The following is an 18257-nucleotide window of genomic DNA, read 5'->3' on the forward strand; positions in this document are numbered from 1 at the left end:
GGCGGCGGGGGGCTGAGCGGGGGCCCGGCGGCGGCGCCGAGGAAGTGCTCGTCGCGGCGCAACGCGTGGGGCAACCTCTCCTACGCCGACCTGATCACCCGCGCCATCGAGAGCTCCCCGGAGAAGCGCCTCACCCTCTCCCAGATCTACGACTGGATGGTCCGCTGCGTGCCCTACTTCAAGGACAAGGGCGACAGCAACAGCTCGGCCGGCTGGAAGGTGAGGCGGGGGGTCCCGGGGAGGCGGCGGACCCACCGCGCCCGCCCCGACGGGCGGGCTGCCCGCGGGGGATGCGGCCGCGGAGCGGGGCGGGGGGTGGTGGTGGTGGTGGTGATGGTGGTGGGGTGTGCGTGTGCCGGCGGCTTTCCCCGACGGCAGCCGGCCGGGCGCTGCTGCTGGCCGTGCTGCTGGTCGTGCTGTCGCCTTTGCTTATTTTTCTTTTAGTTTTTTGTTGTTGTTTTTTTTTTTTTTTAAGGGAGGGGGTAAGAAAAGTTTCGTCTCTTTCCTGTTGCTGCGTGCAAGCGGTGAGGGCTGCTAACTCGGGGAGCAGGGGGGATGCTGGAGCGGAGCTGGCTTCTCTGGTGCACGAGCGCGTAACCAGGGAAGGAAAACGAGGGGAAAAATATTTTTAAAGCTGAGGTTTTGTTTAGCGGTGGTGTTTAAGTTATAGGTACCTGTGGTGTAAGCAGAGTTGCTTTTGTGCAGGGTCAGTCTGAGCCTCAAAGCTCCCGTACAGAACAACTCTATTATTTTCGTCAACAAATACCCCAGTGGTTTCCCACACGTTCCTCAAAGGCCATAGAGGGAAATTCGGGTCTTGACATTTCCTCATAAAGTTAATCAAAGCATGGAGTTATTGGCCGCTCAGCCACGGGAACGCTTGGTTTGCATTTCCTGGGGTGCCAGTGTATGCGGGCACCGTCTACTGACAAATCCCATATATCCAAGCGTTTTTTGTCCAGCATTGCGACAAGTTAGCAGCTAAGATTACCACTGTTTTAATAAGTGAGGGAAAAAAAATAAATCTGGTTTTGTGGCTTGTTTACTTAGCGCGTGCAAAAGCATGTTGCAGGCAGGCAGGGTTTTGCTCTCAAAGACAGGGTCTAATAAGGCCTACCAGCAGCCGGTGCTGCACGTAAAGCACATTTGAAGTGACTTCCAGAACTGCTTTTTTCTCCTTATTTTCCATGTCCATCTATTAGTGTCTGTCGGACGCGGAAACATCACGTACTTGCAGCTATACAGAAATGCAGGTGCTGCCTGATGTCGATACTGTTTGCAGAGGGAAATCCCGGTACGGTTCAGTTGCTGCCGAGGGCCAATGCTGGCAGCATCCGAGACCGAGTTTTTGAATGGATGGCTGAAGGCGAATTTGCCGGGAAGTTTTACTGTGTTACAGAGAAATTAAATTTCCTCTTTGAATCTCTCTAGCTTTGGATCAGGGGATAACTTAGAGTGTACAAATCAGTCAGAAATACCGTATGGATGAAACATTTCCGGCAGTTTTTGTATTAGCATCCCTGTCTCATATTTTAGTGCCTGAGTAGGGCTTGCTGCTAGGAATTGAAGTACAGCTGTATGATTTTTACCTTCCAAATGGAGCACTGTAGAGGAAGCATTTCACTGACAGACTTGTCTCAGGCTGGGGAAAATAAAACCACAAAGTTTATCGGTGGCGTAGCTAATTCAAGACAAGGCTTTAAAAACACAGATCCTTTTTACAGCTTTTGCATCTGTATTAGGTGTTGAATTTTGATCTGACTTTACAAGTGCGACACGGAGTGTGATAAAGGGTTACGTCTTCTGATGACAGCCCGTGCCTTCCTAAGTTGTTTGGTTTCACGCAGAAGCAGTGATGTCAGCTGCTATGACGAATCCAGCCTTTTTATCTGATACTTTGAATTTTCAGTAAATTCTCGATACCCGATTCAAACGAAGCCTTACCGAACAGTGGGGCTGATACTCTTTCGGCTGAATTTGGTGGCAAAACTCCTGTTCACTTCAGCTGAAGCAGGATCTGGGCCACAACGCGAAGTGCTTACATTGATTAGTATGCTTAATACAGTCACAATTTTTCTGACAATTTATACTGTTAATTTGATATTGATCCCTTTGCTGAGCAGCATTAACTGGTACTTGGAGCTAATTAAAATGTTAAAAACTTGGATCCCTTGAGACTCCTCTGATATAATTTAGTTCAGAAGTTTCTCACAAGCCTTTAAGATGACCTTTCTCAGGAGATGCAAGCACACTGGTAGCAGAAATTTCTGCCTCTTCTGTGACAGTGAGCTGTCTCTGGAAGTTAGGGTGAGGCATTCGATCGGGTTAACGGCAGGTGCAGTTGTGTGTGGGTGGTAGGGGCATACGGAAAGGGGCAAAGGAGAGGTCAGGAGCTAATAATTTGCCAGGCATCCAAAACTGTAAAATTTAATTCCTTAGCAAGGCTAGAGTTTCTTTTAATGTATGCTTATACATTCAGAAGAGGACTATTTCAGAAGAGGACTATTTCAGTTTCTTGGCTGGAACGTCAATTAGTTTGTGCAGAGGCAACACTCTTAAATAGAGACTCCATCTTAGTCTCCCGATGCTAAAACACATTATATGTTATTATCATCTTTGTTTCTCTCAAAGGTAATGAATACAACTCTTCAGGAACTAATGTCAGCTTTTCACATCAGACTTTTTCAGATTGCTAGTTACACTGAGATTTTAAATGAACAGAAGATAGTTCTGTATCAGAAGGCTTTTATCTTAATTTAGAATATTTTTACACAGCTAAATTCGTCTTTGAAGGCAGCAATCCCATTTAACAATATTCTGCTCTGGCACTGAGTGGGAAAATTGTCATTTTAAACAAAGGCAAGAAGAGAACTTGGTTTTATTATCTTATGTATTATTATATATGAAATATTAATACTGTTTCCAGTGAGATGTGCTGAATGCCATAATCCGTAAACATAGCTGGGATTATACTCCTCAAAACAATTATTTTAAGAGCTATAAATTAAAGTTACAACTATCACTTTTTTTTTTTTTTTTTTTTTTTTTGCCTGGGGCATTAAAGCAGAAGTGAGTATTTCAGATGTGGTTAGGAAGGCATATATTACGTTTCCGCTAATTCAGATAAGGTTTGCCCAATACCCCCCCCCCCCCAATCTTCTTTGCTTCCCCCTCCCTGTGGCCCCGGTGGGATGTTAGCTAACCTAATACTGCCTGACAGCTAACTAGGGCAGTAGTGTACAGTGCATCGCTGTAGAGCTGGCACGCTGCGGACGCTGTCGTGTGCTACGGGCAGCCTGGTTTGATACAATCCTGTACGCTTCCAAATCACCGGGAAGGGTTTAGCTACATACTTCAATATCCGCTTACTGTCCCGAATACTTATGGAGGGTCGGTATTTTTATTTCTCATCACTGGAGGCGGGGAAAAGGTCTGCGGGTAAGCTGGTTTCACTCCTGTGAAATGCACTGTGCCAGGCGGCTGGTGCAGGTACTTCCACACAGCTCCTTGGTGACCACAACTACCCGTCTTCCCAAATTCAGGTATCTGTTACTCCGGCGATGTCCTGCAGTCACAAAACTAGTGTGCTGACTTAAAAAACCAAGTTTTTCCCCCTAAATATTTAGGATGCAATAACTCACTTCACTCAATAGTCTTGAAATAGAAAACTGAAACACCTTTGTGTCCGTGTATATAGTAGAGGTGCCTGATTTCACTATAGCTCAAGTACTTCCATATCTCTTCCTATAATGTTATTTTGTAATTTCTTGCAGCACTCTCTTGTGAAACAGTCTCTTCTACATGAAGAGTACACTAGGGGGACTATTTTCCTCTTTGTTGAGTGGTGTGGCAAGACTATGAATCTGGTCCTTTATACGCAGATATCAGCAATACCCAAATTTAAATGCAGCTGATTTGCTTTGATTTGTTTTTTATATCAGATGCCTATTTGTTTTACACCTGTTGCATTCATCTTTCTCATGAAAGATAAATTCTAGCTCCTGGGATATTTACTTTGAAGGGGAGATTTTTGTAAACTTTGTACATGGACATTTCATCATTCCTTACCATGTTTTATTGACCAATACGTACCGAAGGGCTGCAGTCCCTTCAGCATAGGAAATGCATGAGTCTCTTCTCTAATTATTGAGACTTGAAAAGACTTGAGAAATTTGCCAGCAATGTAGACAGATGTCTAAATCTGTTAGCCAGATGCTGATACGCAAGATGTGTCGGACTTTTTTTATCATCTTTTTGCAAAGGATGTGGGAAGGAAGCATCACCACTCCCTGTTCTTATTTCTCCTTCCTCGGAGTGGCACACAGCGTCTTTATCAGGAGTGGCAGCATAAAACTGGAGTTTGCATCAGTTTCATTTTTCTCTGCTGTCTTTTTCTTTTTTTTTTTTTTCTTTTAAGACTCTGTTTCCCAGTTAACTGCTAGCATGAATATTTTTTCCAGCCTTCTGTTATATTGTTACTTTTTTTTTTTTTTTCTAATTTTGAGCTGCCTTGTTCCTCTGTACAGAAGGGTTTGGGTTACAAACTGTAGCCTGATTATTTTAAATTTTGATCTACCAAAGCGAGCACGGGTTTAAGCACGTGAATGGATCCTTGGGACTTCACTGGGATTACTTGTGTGCTTAAACTTACTGCTTAAGCATCTTACCTGATCAAAGCCTTACTGTGTTGTGCTTTAACAAAATACTCAATAACATTTGTAAGTGAGTTTTGTGCTGAGCAATGTAGAGAGCCGTGCGGTTCCAGCCCCAAAGTTGAAACCACTAGATAACAAGCTTCTTGTATCAAAGAGGAGTATACTTTAGTATCAAAGTAACAAATGACTTTTTAAACTTTCCAGTAGAAACCATATGTAGGTATTAGCGCACATTATTATTTTATATCTGTAACATACATCAAAGATCTCACTTTTCCCCAGCTCATGCAGGCAGGTGACAGCTATTAGAGGAGAGACACCGAGTAGCTCTCCCAGAATCATTGACATCGTTTGATCCACAGTGTGACAGTGAGGAGCACCTCCACTGAAGGACTTGTTAAATGCAGATATATACACATCGCCTTGGTGAATGTCATCAGCTGCAAAGAGTCACAGGCTCTGATAAACTTAACTTTTGATGTGAACAGGAAAACTCCAGTGAATGATGCCGGATAGTATTGCTGTGAGGTAGACCTGCATGATAAATACGGGAATCAACGTTCCTCAGTTCTTTAGAGACAGAAGGTTACCTAAAACACTCAAGCAACGTCGGCATTGTCTGTAATAGGTTATGAGTGTCAATATTTGAGCATATTTAAAATAAGAAGCTTGAGAGTCAGAGGCTGGCTCTTACACTTACCTGTGTGTTTGAAAGTACACGGTTAATGCTAATAAAAATGAAATCACCTTAGTGGCTTTTATATCCACTGTATTGTATTGGCTTGAACAAACACCGTCTGAGACTATCAGGCTGGGGAAGAGAGGTGTCCTGGCGCTCCTGTCCCGGGACGTCCTGCTTGGTTTTGTCCTGGTGAAGCGAGCGGTGCCTTACACGCGAGGCCATTTTGTATTCGGGTCATTTTGGTGGTGCTACACCACTTTTCTGTAATCCTAGGAGATTAGGGGAGGCTGGGCACGTGCTGGTGCATTTAGAAAGACGAGCGATTAGGGTTAGCCCTGTGGTTTTCTAAAAGCTCTTTGTGCTGATGTGGACAAAGTAGGAACCCGGAGTCGGTGGCGTCCCTTGCAGAAGGCAGGCAGCGCTGGGGCGAGTGCGGCCCCCCCAGACCCCCCCCCTGCAGCGGCCGGGCTGTTTTCAGCCAGCTTGCGTGGGGTGGATGGGGAGAACAAGCGTGAAATCACCCCAGGAGATTATGGTGAGTGTGCCGGGTTCAAAGGGAGGCCGAAGGGATTGCTTTGGAGATAAGGGAAAACTGAGGATAAACAGCTGAAGCATTTCTCTAGGTGGCAGCCTCCTAAAGGTGCCCTGCAAGATTTTGGCAGCCAGCTATTTTGCGTGGAAGTATGGAAAATCTTTTGTGAGGATTGTTTCTTACTTGCAGTGCAATTACAGTGGGTCTTGGTGTAGTGGTGGCTTGCCAAGGGAGAAACTGAACGTGCTTCCTAATACAGGTTGTTACTTAGACTAAAATCTTTGCATGTTCTTGTTTCTCTCCCGCTTTTTTAAAAACCTTGCTACTATCTCTGTCACAGAAAACGTGCCCAAGGGCAGGGTTATGAAATGGCAGCGTTAGTTTCTTTTAAAGGCACGAGGCCCTCTGCGTTTCGAGGCAGACTCTCTCTGGAGGAGGGCGACCTCTGAGCATCCTCCCACCGCTGTTTCGTTCCCCCTGCCGCGAAAAACTGCAATTCCCAAGTCGGCGCTGGAAAAGGGCCACAGCCTCGCCGGGTCCTGGGGCAGGAGGCACATCCAGGTCCCGCTGCACGTAGCGAGCATCCCAGTAAAGGCCTGCCTGATAACACAGCGCTCGGGGAGGTGCAGGGGTTTTTTTTGATGTGGCTTTTCTTGGGGCTGACAATACATGCATAGCGCAGTGGTTCAGGAGCAAAATAAAGTGTTCAAGTAATGTGCATAGTCATTCAGTTTTCAGTAGTGCTGGCTCAGCACACCATGAGTTAAGTGAAGATTATGCTTAACCTTTTGTTTGCTCTTTTTTTTTTGTGCTTCTACAAACTTAGGCTGTTCTTTTCTGTTACAATTTCCCGAGCATTGCCACACACTAAGCTTGGAAAATGAAGTGCATTTAGCCAATTTATGGCCTGACATATGTTAATTAACATTAATTACCTGCTTGAATAGTCCATTTAGCACTTATTATTAAAAAGTGGCTTGTCTACAGAAGGGGATTTTCCTTCAGTGTGAGATGTTTTGTTCTAACTTGCTTCAGACAAAGTCAGGATGGGGTATCCCGTGCTTCTCTGCACGGCTGTACCAGTTTCCTGACGTTCCAGTTGTGTGTGTGGGATACGATTGCACCACTGACAGGCACCAACTCCTTACCCATGTGTATTTGACATTTATTTGACATCGGTTTAGCTTTCCCACACAAACCAGCGTGTTTCCAAGTGGTTTTCACTGGCGGTGGGTACAGCTTTTGCACCCCTGATTGAGGCAGCTGGAGAAAGAGCCACGCTTCTCAGCTCGCCAGGAACTGCAGGGAGATCTGGAAGCCTGCGGTGATGTGGCCCCAGCCCCTGTTTGGGGGTGGAGGGGTAGGAAAAGCTCAGGTTGGAGGGGGTGCGTAGGAGCTGCTGGGGCGCACCGTGGTGCCCTGCAGGGAGGGCGTCTTCAGCTCTGCGTGGCTGAGGGTGATGGACCTTGAGGCTCCCGCAGCCGCTGGGAGTGGAGTGTGGTCTCCAACAACAGCAGGTTGTGTCCTGCTGTATTCATCAGCTACGTTACCTAAATTATCTCCTGGGCAATGCGTTGGGCAAGGGTTGTCACAGGTCATTGGTCTACAACCTGTGAGATGAGGGGATTAACAAACAGAGAGTACTCGTGCGATTTCCAAATACCAATGCTTAAAAAAAAAATAATACTCCATTCCTCAATTCACCATCCCCCAATTCCTCATTCCTGTCTTGGGAGGCTCCAGGGACGTTATGTCCTACTTCACCTTCTCTATCCTTCCCTTCGTAACACCAGCCGGGGGAGTTGCATGGTGCATGGGGTGCCTTTGTGGGAAATGGAGGGCTGGCTCGTAACTGCGCAGAGTGTATAGCTGCGTTTCGGTTGGGGATACAGCGTGGAGGCGATTAGGCTCCAGGACTGACGAGGAGCAATTTCAGGGCAGTGAAAGGGGTTGGGAACAAGCGAGTGATTGCGTTAGTGCTCTGCCTCATCCCTGCGGTGAAACAGCAAGGGAGCTGCCTTTCAGTGGGGCCGGAGGAGAAGAGTATCGCTGTGTCGCCATTGCTTTTTGCCAGAACGGCCCCTCCTGATGCTGTGCCTGGCTGCGAGGTCCGGGAGGAGCCAGTCTTGCCCTGCAAAGCCAGAGTCCTTTCTCTGGACCACCCCCCTTGCATATTTGCTCAAGGACTGACGTGCTCATAGCGCTGCTTTGCAGGGAATTTGAGGCAGGTCAGGAGTTAACAGCGTTGGTGTCTTGTTAATAACTCTCTGTGTGTGTCCTACCTGGACTTTGCTTATTGGGGCAATTTGCTCTATCTATACACTGGTACCTATTAAAAATAAAGGCTATTTAAATGCTCCTACTCGTATAAAACACCTTCGTAAGATTTCATTGACAGAGAAATGCCTTTCTGGGGATTTGTACTGGTAAAGAAATGCCTTGTGAAAATTAGCTCTTACAACAGACTTGTGCTAACGAATTGAATGGATTGCTTGCTCGATCACAACATGCCATGTACTTAAGAGCTGAATTATGAAATGCTGGGTTCTCACTTGAACATGTTTATTTGGCAAGCTGTTCTTTTGCTTTTCTTGTTTATTTTGTCCCTGCTGGTGAGGTTGCCACTCAGTACGCGTAAAGGGAGATGGGCGCTGGGACAGGAGGGCAGCGGCAGCCTGCGGATCGCTGCCGGAGGGCTGCAGGACGGTCCGCTTGAAGCGAGGAGGATGGCACGTGGCACCGACAGCTTGCCGTCACGGCCTTTGCGGCTTGTGCCTCCGGGTCTCCCGGAGAGTGCTGCCCGCCAGTTTTGGGGGGCAAGAGGCTGCTGGCAGTGGCTGTGGGGCTCTGCCTGTGCGACCTCCGGCCGCCGTACACCCGAGTGCCGTCGGGTGCGTTTCCGTGGGGTGAGTCACAGGATCGTGACACTTCCGCGTCCCTTCACCCGCTGCCTGTGCCGAGGCGAAGGGTGGGTCCGTGCTGACGTCTCCGTGCCCAAATCCTGTTGAGAGCTCTGGAATGAGGGCAGGAGGCGGGAGCGCTGCCAAAGGTGCCGTTTTTCTCCTTCGACACCTACCTCTGTGGCTGCCTTCGCGCTTTGTGTTGTGCCGTGGGTCTGCCTGGAGGCTGCTCGTAACCCAGCCCTCACAGCCTTGCAGTGCCTTCAGGCCAGCCCGCCGCCTCATCCCTGGCTTTCCGAGACCTTCGACTCTCCCTAGGGAGCAGCGGAGGCCGTGGGCATGCCCGGGATTGCGACCAGTGGGTAGGACGCAGTCCTAGCAAAAAGTTTTCGGTAGGTTTGCTGGCTTCTGAGTGGTGTGAGCTGAAAAGGGTAGATCCAGGCTGCTTGCCGGCGCTTGAGCAGGGAGGTGACTTCTGCTTATCCCGACCCCAGAGGAGCGGGAGGCAGCAGGTAGGTTGGAAGGCTGATGAGGACAGACAGCGGTCTGCTGGGGGAGGACGGATGGAGGAGCACCCAAAAACATTGGCCCACGTCCGCGTGGGCTTCGCTCTGCCTCCCGGCTGCTGCGACTGCTCAGTTCGTAGTGGGAATGAAAACTGGTTTGCATGGGTGCAGCCCGGTTTATGATGGTGCAACTGTCATGGGTAGATGAAGTAAAGAGAGCGGGGTCCGACTCTTGTCCCTGCTAAAGGCCATGTTAAAGCAGCATTGGGGCTCTCCTACGGTGTTGCAGCAGCATGCATTTGCATTAACGTAAATAAGACTCAAGCCAGCAGGGCTTAAAATCCTGATTGCAGCTGTGCCTGGACTCCCTGTGAGGACTGGGCATGACCAGGGAGTGTTAGTGACAGTGTTGCACTTAACTAAACAAAGCTTTGTTTAAAAATGTATTAACTACCTAATAATATTCTAATACAAACTACTCTTCTAGTCTAGGCAGCCAGCACCTCTCACACTGTAGACGATTTGCCCTTATAACTTAGTTTTTTTCTCACGCTGTACCATGTTGGTTTCTACGTGTTTTCCAAAATAGGATGCAGAAGAATAAATATATTGTTCTAAAGAAATCATTTTAGGACACAACTTCCAGGGCCATATTTGTTTCATCTAGAATGTGGACTGAATTATCTTGATACATACTCCAGTTATGCGTCAGTGCTCTTAAAACCTGCTGTATTTGTTTTTTTTCCTCTCCACGCTAGCTCTTCAAGCAGCTATTTCAGCTCTCCAAAGACACGTTATGACCAGAGTTAGCCTCACTTTCTCACGTGAAATTTGCAGTGTAAACATACCTTTAAATGTGAGACTTAATCCAGATGAGAAGTTTCTGACTTTGTGGGTATTTGTGAAGTTAGGCTGTGAACGCCTATCTTGTGTAAATATATTTGCTAGTACTTCGTGGAGGATTTATCATTTTCATATGTAAAGTTCTAAATATGCTTAGTACGTAAAATTTGGCATCTAACAAGTGAGAACTGCACTCAACAAAGAATGTCTTTGTGCGAGACTCTCACAGGCTCCCACATTATCACCTTTTTTGCTCATTGGGTTTGTGCTGAGAGCAGTGATGTGGTTTCCTGAAAGCCTGTAAACTACTGTTTGTTCTGCAAAACTGCTCTGGACCTTAACTAACTTTCAGAGAAATTTTTTTTCCAGGAATTCTTAGGAGAAGGTGACGCCAGTTCAAGTCGCGTCCCGAGATGCTTGTAAGCTGAGACACGTAGAGCTGCTGTTCCTGTTTTTGTGCAACATGATCTGTTGTGTTTAAAAGTTTCACTCTATGGGGGAACTCAAAACCATTTGTCTGAGATGTCATGTTTCAGACTGAATGGTGCTTCTTCAAGTATTCATCAAGACCTACAATGGGAGGCTGCTGGTCCTATGATGCCTTTGTAGGATAACAGTGTTGGCACCAAGAGTGATGCTGCCCCTGAAGAGCTGTAAAAACTCTGAAGCATTTTGTCAATCTTGTTCAAGCGGCTTCTTCTTTTGCGTAGCCTGACCATATATATGGTCCAGATAAATGGGCTACATCTAAAATCTGTGATTTGCAAATGGAAGTCGTGTCAGAGCTCTGCATGGATTGGGCCAGAGGTTTCCAGCCTAGTTTGTGCAGCAGCCAAAAGCTCCGAACCTAATATTATTATTTTCATCATGATGTTGACAGCGTGATTCTCACTTCCCATAGCATGTTGAGATTTATTTCTTGCCCCATTGCTCTTACAGCCTGGTTCATGCAAGGTGAAAATACTTCTCGTTACAATGTACTAGAAAGTTTGCAGGCTTGGGGTAGGAGGGAAGTCTTTTATGGGGAGCTGTTTTTTATAAAGCTCTGGGGAAGGGAGCCATGTGCTTAAGAAGGCATTTGAAAATCAATAGTGAAGCCATTTTACGTACAAAAAAAGAGGAAAAGTGTGTAGACAATAAGGTAGTGGCATACGGGGCTGGGAGGAGGAAGGATTCTGTGAAATAACAGTAGGGAGTAAATCAACCTGATGTATGTTCATAGACATCTGATGTCTACTGGGCCTAGTGGGGTAGCTTGGAGCAGGTGGAAGAAGCATACTGTTTACCTAATTAGAAACATAAATAAAATCTTTCCAACGTTTTTCTAAATTAAAATGCATTTGAAGCATATGTCAGACTTCTCACATCCAGGAAAGATCTCTAAAACCTGCCGTTCCCCAGGGAGGCTGTTTCTAGCCCACCTTTTTGAGGGCTCTGCCAGGTAACGAGTCCTCCTGGCCCGAGGGTGGGGTGGGACGTGCATTAGCAGTTGGAGATGTTGAGGTTCTTCCTGAGCGCACCCGTACTCCTCTTTAGTCGTTGGGAAAAGGTCTATCATTGAAGGCAATAGACCAGGGAATTGGAAAAACCAAAGAAAATGATCATGGTTGAAATCACTGAAGATGGGATTTCACCTCTGTGTATTTATTGAGAAGCGGGTGATGGTGGGGAACAGGGCCTGGGCTGCTGTACAGTCAGAGCAGCTCTGTATCTCCAGTGTATTTTAGACACCGAGGAGACAAAGATGATGCTAATTGCAAGAGAAACTACTTAACTGCTTTGTATTATGTGTGAAATGAAGGGGGAATAACGCTGATTGAGTGACCTATTTTGACTTTCTCAGTTTAATGTTTTAGTCTTTTTCTGGACAGTGAATTATAATTTTATCAAATCCTGCTGGAAATAAGTATGTTGCTGGGCAAAGTATTTTATCCTTGCAGTTTTAACTGCAGAATTACCTATTGCTGCTTGACTCGGTGGCAAGAGTTTCCTCTTTCAGCTGGAAAGGTCTTTTGCTATGCAACACAGTGGCAACAGGGTTTTTTTAATACAAAATATGAACCTGTCAGGAAGAATATAAAATAGGTCACTGAAGGAGTCTAATTTAGAAGGAGAAAGGGCATAAATCTCCACCTCTCTCTGATGACAGAAGGCAAAGTACAGCAGAAACGTTTCCCTGCTTGTAAAATGCTGGCTCTGATACCAGAGAAGTTTTTCTGTTAAAGGCACAACTGTATCTAACCTCCGTACAAGTCTTTTGACTTTATTTTCAGTACGTAACTGGATGTTGCATAAGGGGATTCTTAAGACGACGAAGCGCCTCCATTAGGGTCTGCTCTGCTTATTGTGCCGTTACAGAAATTGTTTGCTGTTTTGGACTGGTGTCAGGCAGAATAATACTAAATAAGTCCCAGATGAATGTGGGTGGTGAAAGGAGAAAAATAACTTCAAATAAAGAGGGGTATTATCAACTGAGGAGCCAGTGTTGATCCTATGGTGCTGAAAAATGGAAGCAGGAAAAAGAGACTCTTTTTTTTTTTCTTTTCAAAAGATGGAAAATCTTAGCTGAAAAATCTGTTCTGACCAGAGTTTGGTAGTCTACTTAAACTTGCAGCAAATTGGCATTGGTGCAGCAGCACTGCGAAGTATTGAGAGGGAGAACAGAAGTACAAACAAGCCCCCAAAACTTGAGAGGATCCTCAGATTCTTTGTCCATTTACGACAACATGACCTGTAGCGTCACTTGCAGCTGCTGGATCCAAGAGTATAAATAGTGAAAAGAACACTGATTTGGCCAGGATAAAATGTTCATTTTGGGTTTTTCCAACAGCTGTGTCGGGACTTAATCCTGGCAAAAGCTTCTCACGTGTCATTTTTTATTCAGGCTCGTACTAAGCATGTGGAATGACAATGTTCTCTAATGGAAGGAAAAAAAAAAGGAAAAAAAGTACTAAATTGAGAAATAGTGTGGATTTGGTGTCCCCTCAGCCTGAAGGAAAAACAGTTTGCTTGAACAGTATGATAGCAGTTGTTTGAGAAATTAAGTATGGATTTCCTTTGATTGTAGTTGAATCATGACATCTTACTAAATTTATCCAGTCTTGAGTGCCTGGTTTCTGGTTTGACATTTTTGTTGGATGGTTGGTTTTTTTTTTTTTTTTTTTTTTTTTTTTTAAATGCTCTGCATGGGCCTAGAGATGATAGTTTTCTTATTTTCTTCAGGAAACTATATCAGGTGTGAAACCACCGATTCTTGCAGGTGCCTACGGGCATGTAGGGGCGAGCAGCTCTCTCCCTAGAAGCACCACGATACAGTGGGTGGGTTTGAGCAATGCCAGTGATGGGTCTTTCCCATTTTCCAGGAGCAGACAGGGTGTAGGAAAGTTGGATTTCGCATGACTTGACCATTAACTGCAGATTGCTGGAGTATCTCTGTGGATAGTTCTCACCGTTCAGTGAAGTGCTGAGCAGAAGTACTTAATAAGAGCATACTTCATTTCTACAAAAATCTAGTCCAAAAAAATGTTTCAATATAAAAGCCAAGTAGTCGGGAAGTACAAAATGTCAGAAATAAAGTTGTCTCTAACACTTGAAATTACTTCTCATGCTGGCTATGACACTGTCAGTAACGAGCTCACACACTCTGTCCACCCCCAGTCTCCTTGTTGGGCTGGATGCTTCAAGGGGTATTCAGGGTTTCAGCTCGTCCCCCGTGATCTCTCTGTGGGCCCTGTGCCATATTCGTTGCACTCAGCTCTGAGTAAAAAGAAATACACCCTTCCTGGTGTGCTCATCTGTGTCATTCGCCTTCCCAGTATCCGTGGGTTTCGCCGACGAGCACCGTCCCAGCCCTGCATCCTGTTCTCCCCTCCCTAAGCTCCTTGCCCGCCCTGGTCTCCCGTCCCAGCTGCCTTCCCTGCGATTCCCAGTCCTGCTCCATGCATCCTCCCTTCCTTTTCCTGTCATCTCCCACCCCTCTGCTCACCTCCCCTGGTTTTCATATCTGCTCTGCTTGTCCAGCTTGCCTCTTTTTTTTGTCCAGCTCCCCCTTCCACATTTCTCCCCTGCCCCAGGATTCCCCGTTTCCCGTGTCTTGCCAATCCCAGGCCACTTATCCTGTTTCTAATCCCAGTTTCAGTTCAGGTTTGCAGAGCTATTAGGGATGGGGAACAGGGTTTTATAGTAGGAAGTGTTGGACAATATGAGGTGTAGGTGGGGCTCACAGCACCACCTATAATTTACAACATTGTTTATTATTTTTAACTAATCCACCCTTAGGTAAGCAGTCCTGGTGCTGTCAGTGTGCAAATCCTTAGTCACTTGGGTAGTCTTGTTCCCTCTGCTAATAGTGTGTACAGAGGGGTTGCTCGTTTGTGTAAGAGATGGAGGATCCAACCTTACAGAGACTTCGATCTCTATTTTAGTGTGGCCTGAGCTAGACAGCAAACAGTGTCTGAGATAATGCAGTTCATAGGGCTACTGAGCTGTCCCTAAAATATTTAATGGCACGTGTAGTAATTGCTCTCATTTCCATGGTGTGGGGCTGTTCCTTTTTCCTTCCCTGTTGGTGAGAAGAGGGGAGACATAACAAGTTCCTCAATAATACATAAGACATGGAGGTATACAGTCCACGGTCACACCATATTCTGCATCCTCTAGTAGGTGCCCTCTGACTTGATGTATTTAGACTAGAAAATATAAAGAGCCTTTTCCTTGTATAGCTCCACGGTTTTCTTGTATCTTCTGCCTCTGCTGCTAACTTAATGCCTTGTCTTTAATGATTCTGGTAAATGCCTCCACATCTAGGTGGGAATCTGATCACAGGTGTTTTGTTATCAGAATTAGACTGAGAAACTTAGACTGAATTGTTGCTTAAAACAGCAAGGTGATGCCTTGGAGTACAGGAGGATGGACACCTTTGCTGCTTTCACTGGGTGCAGCTTAGCTTCTGTCATGGTCAGTAGGCTGCTTCCAATGGACTTCGTGCTAGATAAGTCATTTAGTGGTGTGAATAACCTTATATTGACCTTTTAAAGACCTTACGCATAGAGCGTGCAGTTTATGAGTCTCTTGTTCCTTCATGATAAAGTTCAAAACATTAATCAGGTAACAGGGTGGCATGTCTTCTTTCCATCGCAGTAAAGTGCATGCAAACATGCACTGCAACAAATAGTGCAAAGGCAGATCTAGCGTGCCCTGCTTCCTCTCCTGCAAGAGAAATCGGTTTATTCTCTGCCACTGCTCCCCAAGCCATTTCAGCAGCTCGGTCGGCTGGGGGGTTCACTGGTGGTGGCTGATGCCTTTCAGGTACCGTGCTTCAGTTTCCCAGGCTATTGATGACAGCTGTTTAGTCATAGCCCTCTGGGTCACGATGTATGGGGATTTTCTGATGGTTGTGGTGACCTTGGGGGGGAATTAGACTGGATGTAATGTTTCCAAGAATTGGAGACGCCTGTGCCATTGAGCTGGTGCACGTTGCCGAATCAATTACTAGCATTGGCAGGATTTTGCTTTAGGGGAATCTCGCAGCTACATCACAGTCTTGTTATTAGTAGATTATTGTAAATTGGTTTTAATACAGAGCCAGATATTTGCAGGGAGGAGGGACCTTAAACAGTTGGTTTCTGTGAAGTATTTTCCCTATATGCAGCACTGTTGCAGGGCATACCCTGGCACTGTATCTCACTTTCGTTTTCAGGAAATTTTTATCAGCTCCTGTGTGGAAATACACATTTAGTGTAGAATTGTCATCCTCAGGTGAGGAGTGGCTCTGCGGTGCCCCGACCTCCTCCAAAGCCGCTGGTGACAACTGAAACTCTCCGTGTGGAGATATTGTAACTTTTGTGTAACGCGCTGAATCGTGATAACGGGATTCGGCGCTTTTGTAACTCGGGCTGCTGCGGCGTAGGCCCCTGGTGAGCTTTTGCAGGGGGGCTTCCCGGCGAGACCCTCAGTTTTTACGTGCAGCCCGCAGTCTAAACCCAGGTCACCGGCCTCTCCCGCACCCGTCGCAGTCGGGTGGCATGGAGCAGTTGCGACGCGACGTGCTCAGGCGCTTTTAATTTATGACCTAACAGACTGTGACTGTGCCCCTTCGCAGGTGACGAAGGAGCGCGCCGTGACCCCGCTTCGCCGGCGCAAGCTTTGAGCCCCGCGGTTTCGCTCTGCGAGATGGGGGTCAGCCTTCGGGCTGCTCCCCTCTTGCTCTTCTCCGGTTTGTGCCCCTGCAGCGTGGTGTTCTCGTGGGCCTGCTCAGCCAAGGCCCTGCTTAGGTTAGCGCTTGCTTGTATATTAGGAAATGCAGCCCCCCCGATTCGGTCGGTCCCTTCTTCACTGTGTTTGTAATTGACTGCCAAAGTGGTACGTTTCATTCAAGTGCTGGTAGGGTTTCCCTCAAAACGCCTGTGTAGCGTTAAGCCAGTTAGGAGTTACAAATGTAAATATGTTTACACAAAAACGAGGAATGCACGAAAGCTGGCATTGCTTAAGCAGCCAAAAGCAGCGTGATTATATGCTAGAGGGACGCTGAAAATGTAGGTTGCCGGAGCGCGGCTCCAGAAGTAAATCCCGACCAGAAGCGCTCGCAGTCCCTGCCTTCTAACACACGGCCTGCCTGCTGCGGCTGCTGAGGCGACGGGGAGAGGGCTCAGGAGTCCCTGGGCATCCTTGTGGATTCTTGTAGGAAAGTTTGAAATGCCGAAGAGAAGCATCGGCTGTATCTAAACGGGTCCTTCTTTTAGACTTTCCCAGGCAGTAGCAATATAGCCTGCAGTCGGGGGACCTGTGACGCTAGTGTTTCATAACTGAAAGTTAGGCATTTTTCACAAGCTGTCCTATTTCAGGTTGTGAGCGCGGGCACACGCACACCCCTCGCACACCCCCCGCACACCCCCCCAGCACATTGTTTACTTCCTCTGTAAGTTCTGGGACATTCAGTACTAAGGAGCATGATACGCTTGCATAAACACCCCAGCCAGATTTATCTCTCAAGCCTGTCTTTCCTTTCCTGTCTTGGAAAGTGATTAATCTGCAGCACACATTTTGTTCTTTGATTGCAGGGCATTATTCTGTAATCATTTACAGTTTTGCAGAGCCGTAGCAGTAGCTTGATGGAGTATTTCTGTCATGTAGCCGGCGCTGTCGGCTGAAGCTTTAGCTGCGTAACGCGAAGGGAGCATTACTGTGCAGCTCTGTGTCATGTTAAAACTGTCTTCTTTTTACATTGTGTGCTTTCTGTGCATTCAAAAAACAAATCAAATGTACGTATTTAAAGTGCAGGTAAGTGTCTCTGCAGCAATACATGCGGGGGGCTGGTTTGTAGGTTTTAGAAACGGTGTCAGTACTGCAGCATGCTGGCTGCCAGCTGAGGTTTTCCTATGCATTTGCGGAGGGTGGAGGAGTTTAAATAACTTTTGTTTTCCATGCTGCACATCATGTATTGAAGCCTACACCAGTCAGAAATCGGCAACCTGTGTAGATACAAGAACCTGTACGTACCACCTGGTGTCTGAGGAAAACAGAAAAGGAAGAGATCGAAGGTGAATCAGAAAATCTGTCCTGTCTGTACTGCATCGAGGCTTTTCCATGTGCCCTTTGTGGTTTTTGTTTGTTTTCCACGTTTTCTAGTGTGCGAGGAAAGGAGGTAGGAGAGGTAACAACCTTGAGTTAACATGCCGTGGGTTGAGATAAGCCTATCGAGCAGAGTTCTGTTTGATGCACGTGTCCAAATGGTAAACCACTTCTTCTTTCAGTAAAAAGGTGTGAAAAGTAGGTAGAAAAAATTCAAAGAAAACTACATGGCTTTGGGTTCTGACATGTTGGTAACTTTATTTTTGCAAGATATGTGCACCTTTCTCTCCTACAAAGAAAGAGTTTTTAATGGATCTGAAGCCAATGGGTCTGGACTAATCACCCATGCCAACGAGCGTCTTGTTCCAAAGAGTCTCAGAGATCTGGCCTACACACTGTGTCAGACAAAACACTTTTCCATCACCTTACGACAAACCAAAGCCCTGTAGTTGAAAGACAGAAGCCACACCACTGACATACGGTGTGCGAAGACCAGGGAAAACTGAGGGGTGCAGAGTGTCTGTTAACTGAGATGTCCAGAGGATCCTGTGCCAGAAGTCAGGACAAAAA

General features: G+C 46.4%; 1 protein-coding gene across 1 annotated transcript in view; it reads left to right on the top strand.

The window, feature by feature from the left end:
- Positions 1–18257, top strand: part of FOXO3 (forkhead box O3) — a 97411-nt gene that overhangs the window by 349 nt on the left and 78805 nt on the right. The window contains exon 2 of the mRNA XM_010573454.1: positions 1–219. Within this exon, the coding sequence (XP_010571756.1) occupies positions 1–219 (219 nt within the window). The remainder of the gene's footprint in view (positions 220–18257) is intronic.

Source organism: Haliaeetus leucocephalus, unplaced genomic scaffold, assembly GCF_000737465.1.
Source record: "Haliaeetus leucocephalus isolate CR32 unplaced genomic scaffold, Haliaeetus_leucocephalus-4.0 Scaffold384, whole genome shotgun sequence".
Classification (NCBI taxonomy): domain Eukaryota; kingdom Metazoa; phylum Chordata; class Aves; order Accipitriformes; family Accipitridae; genus Haliaeetus; species Haliaeetus leucocephalus.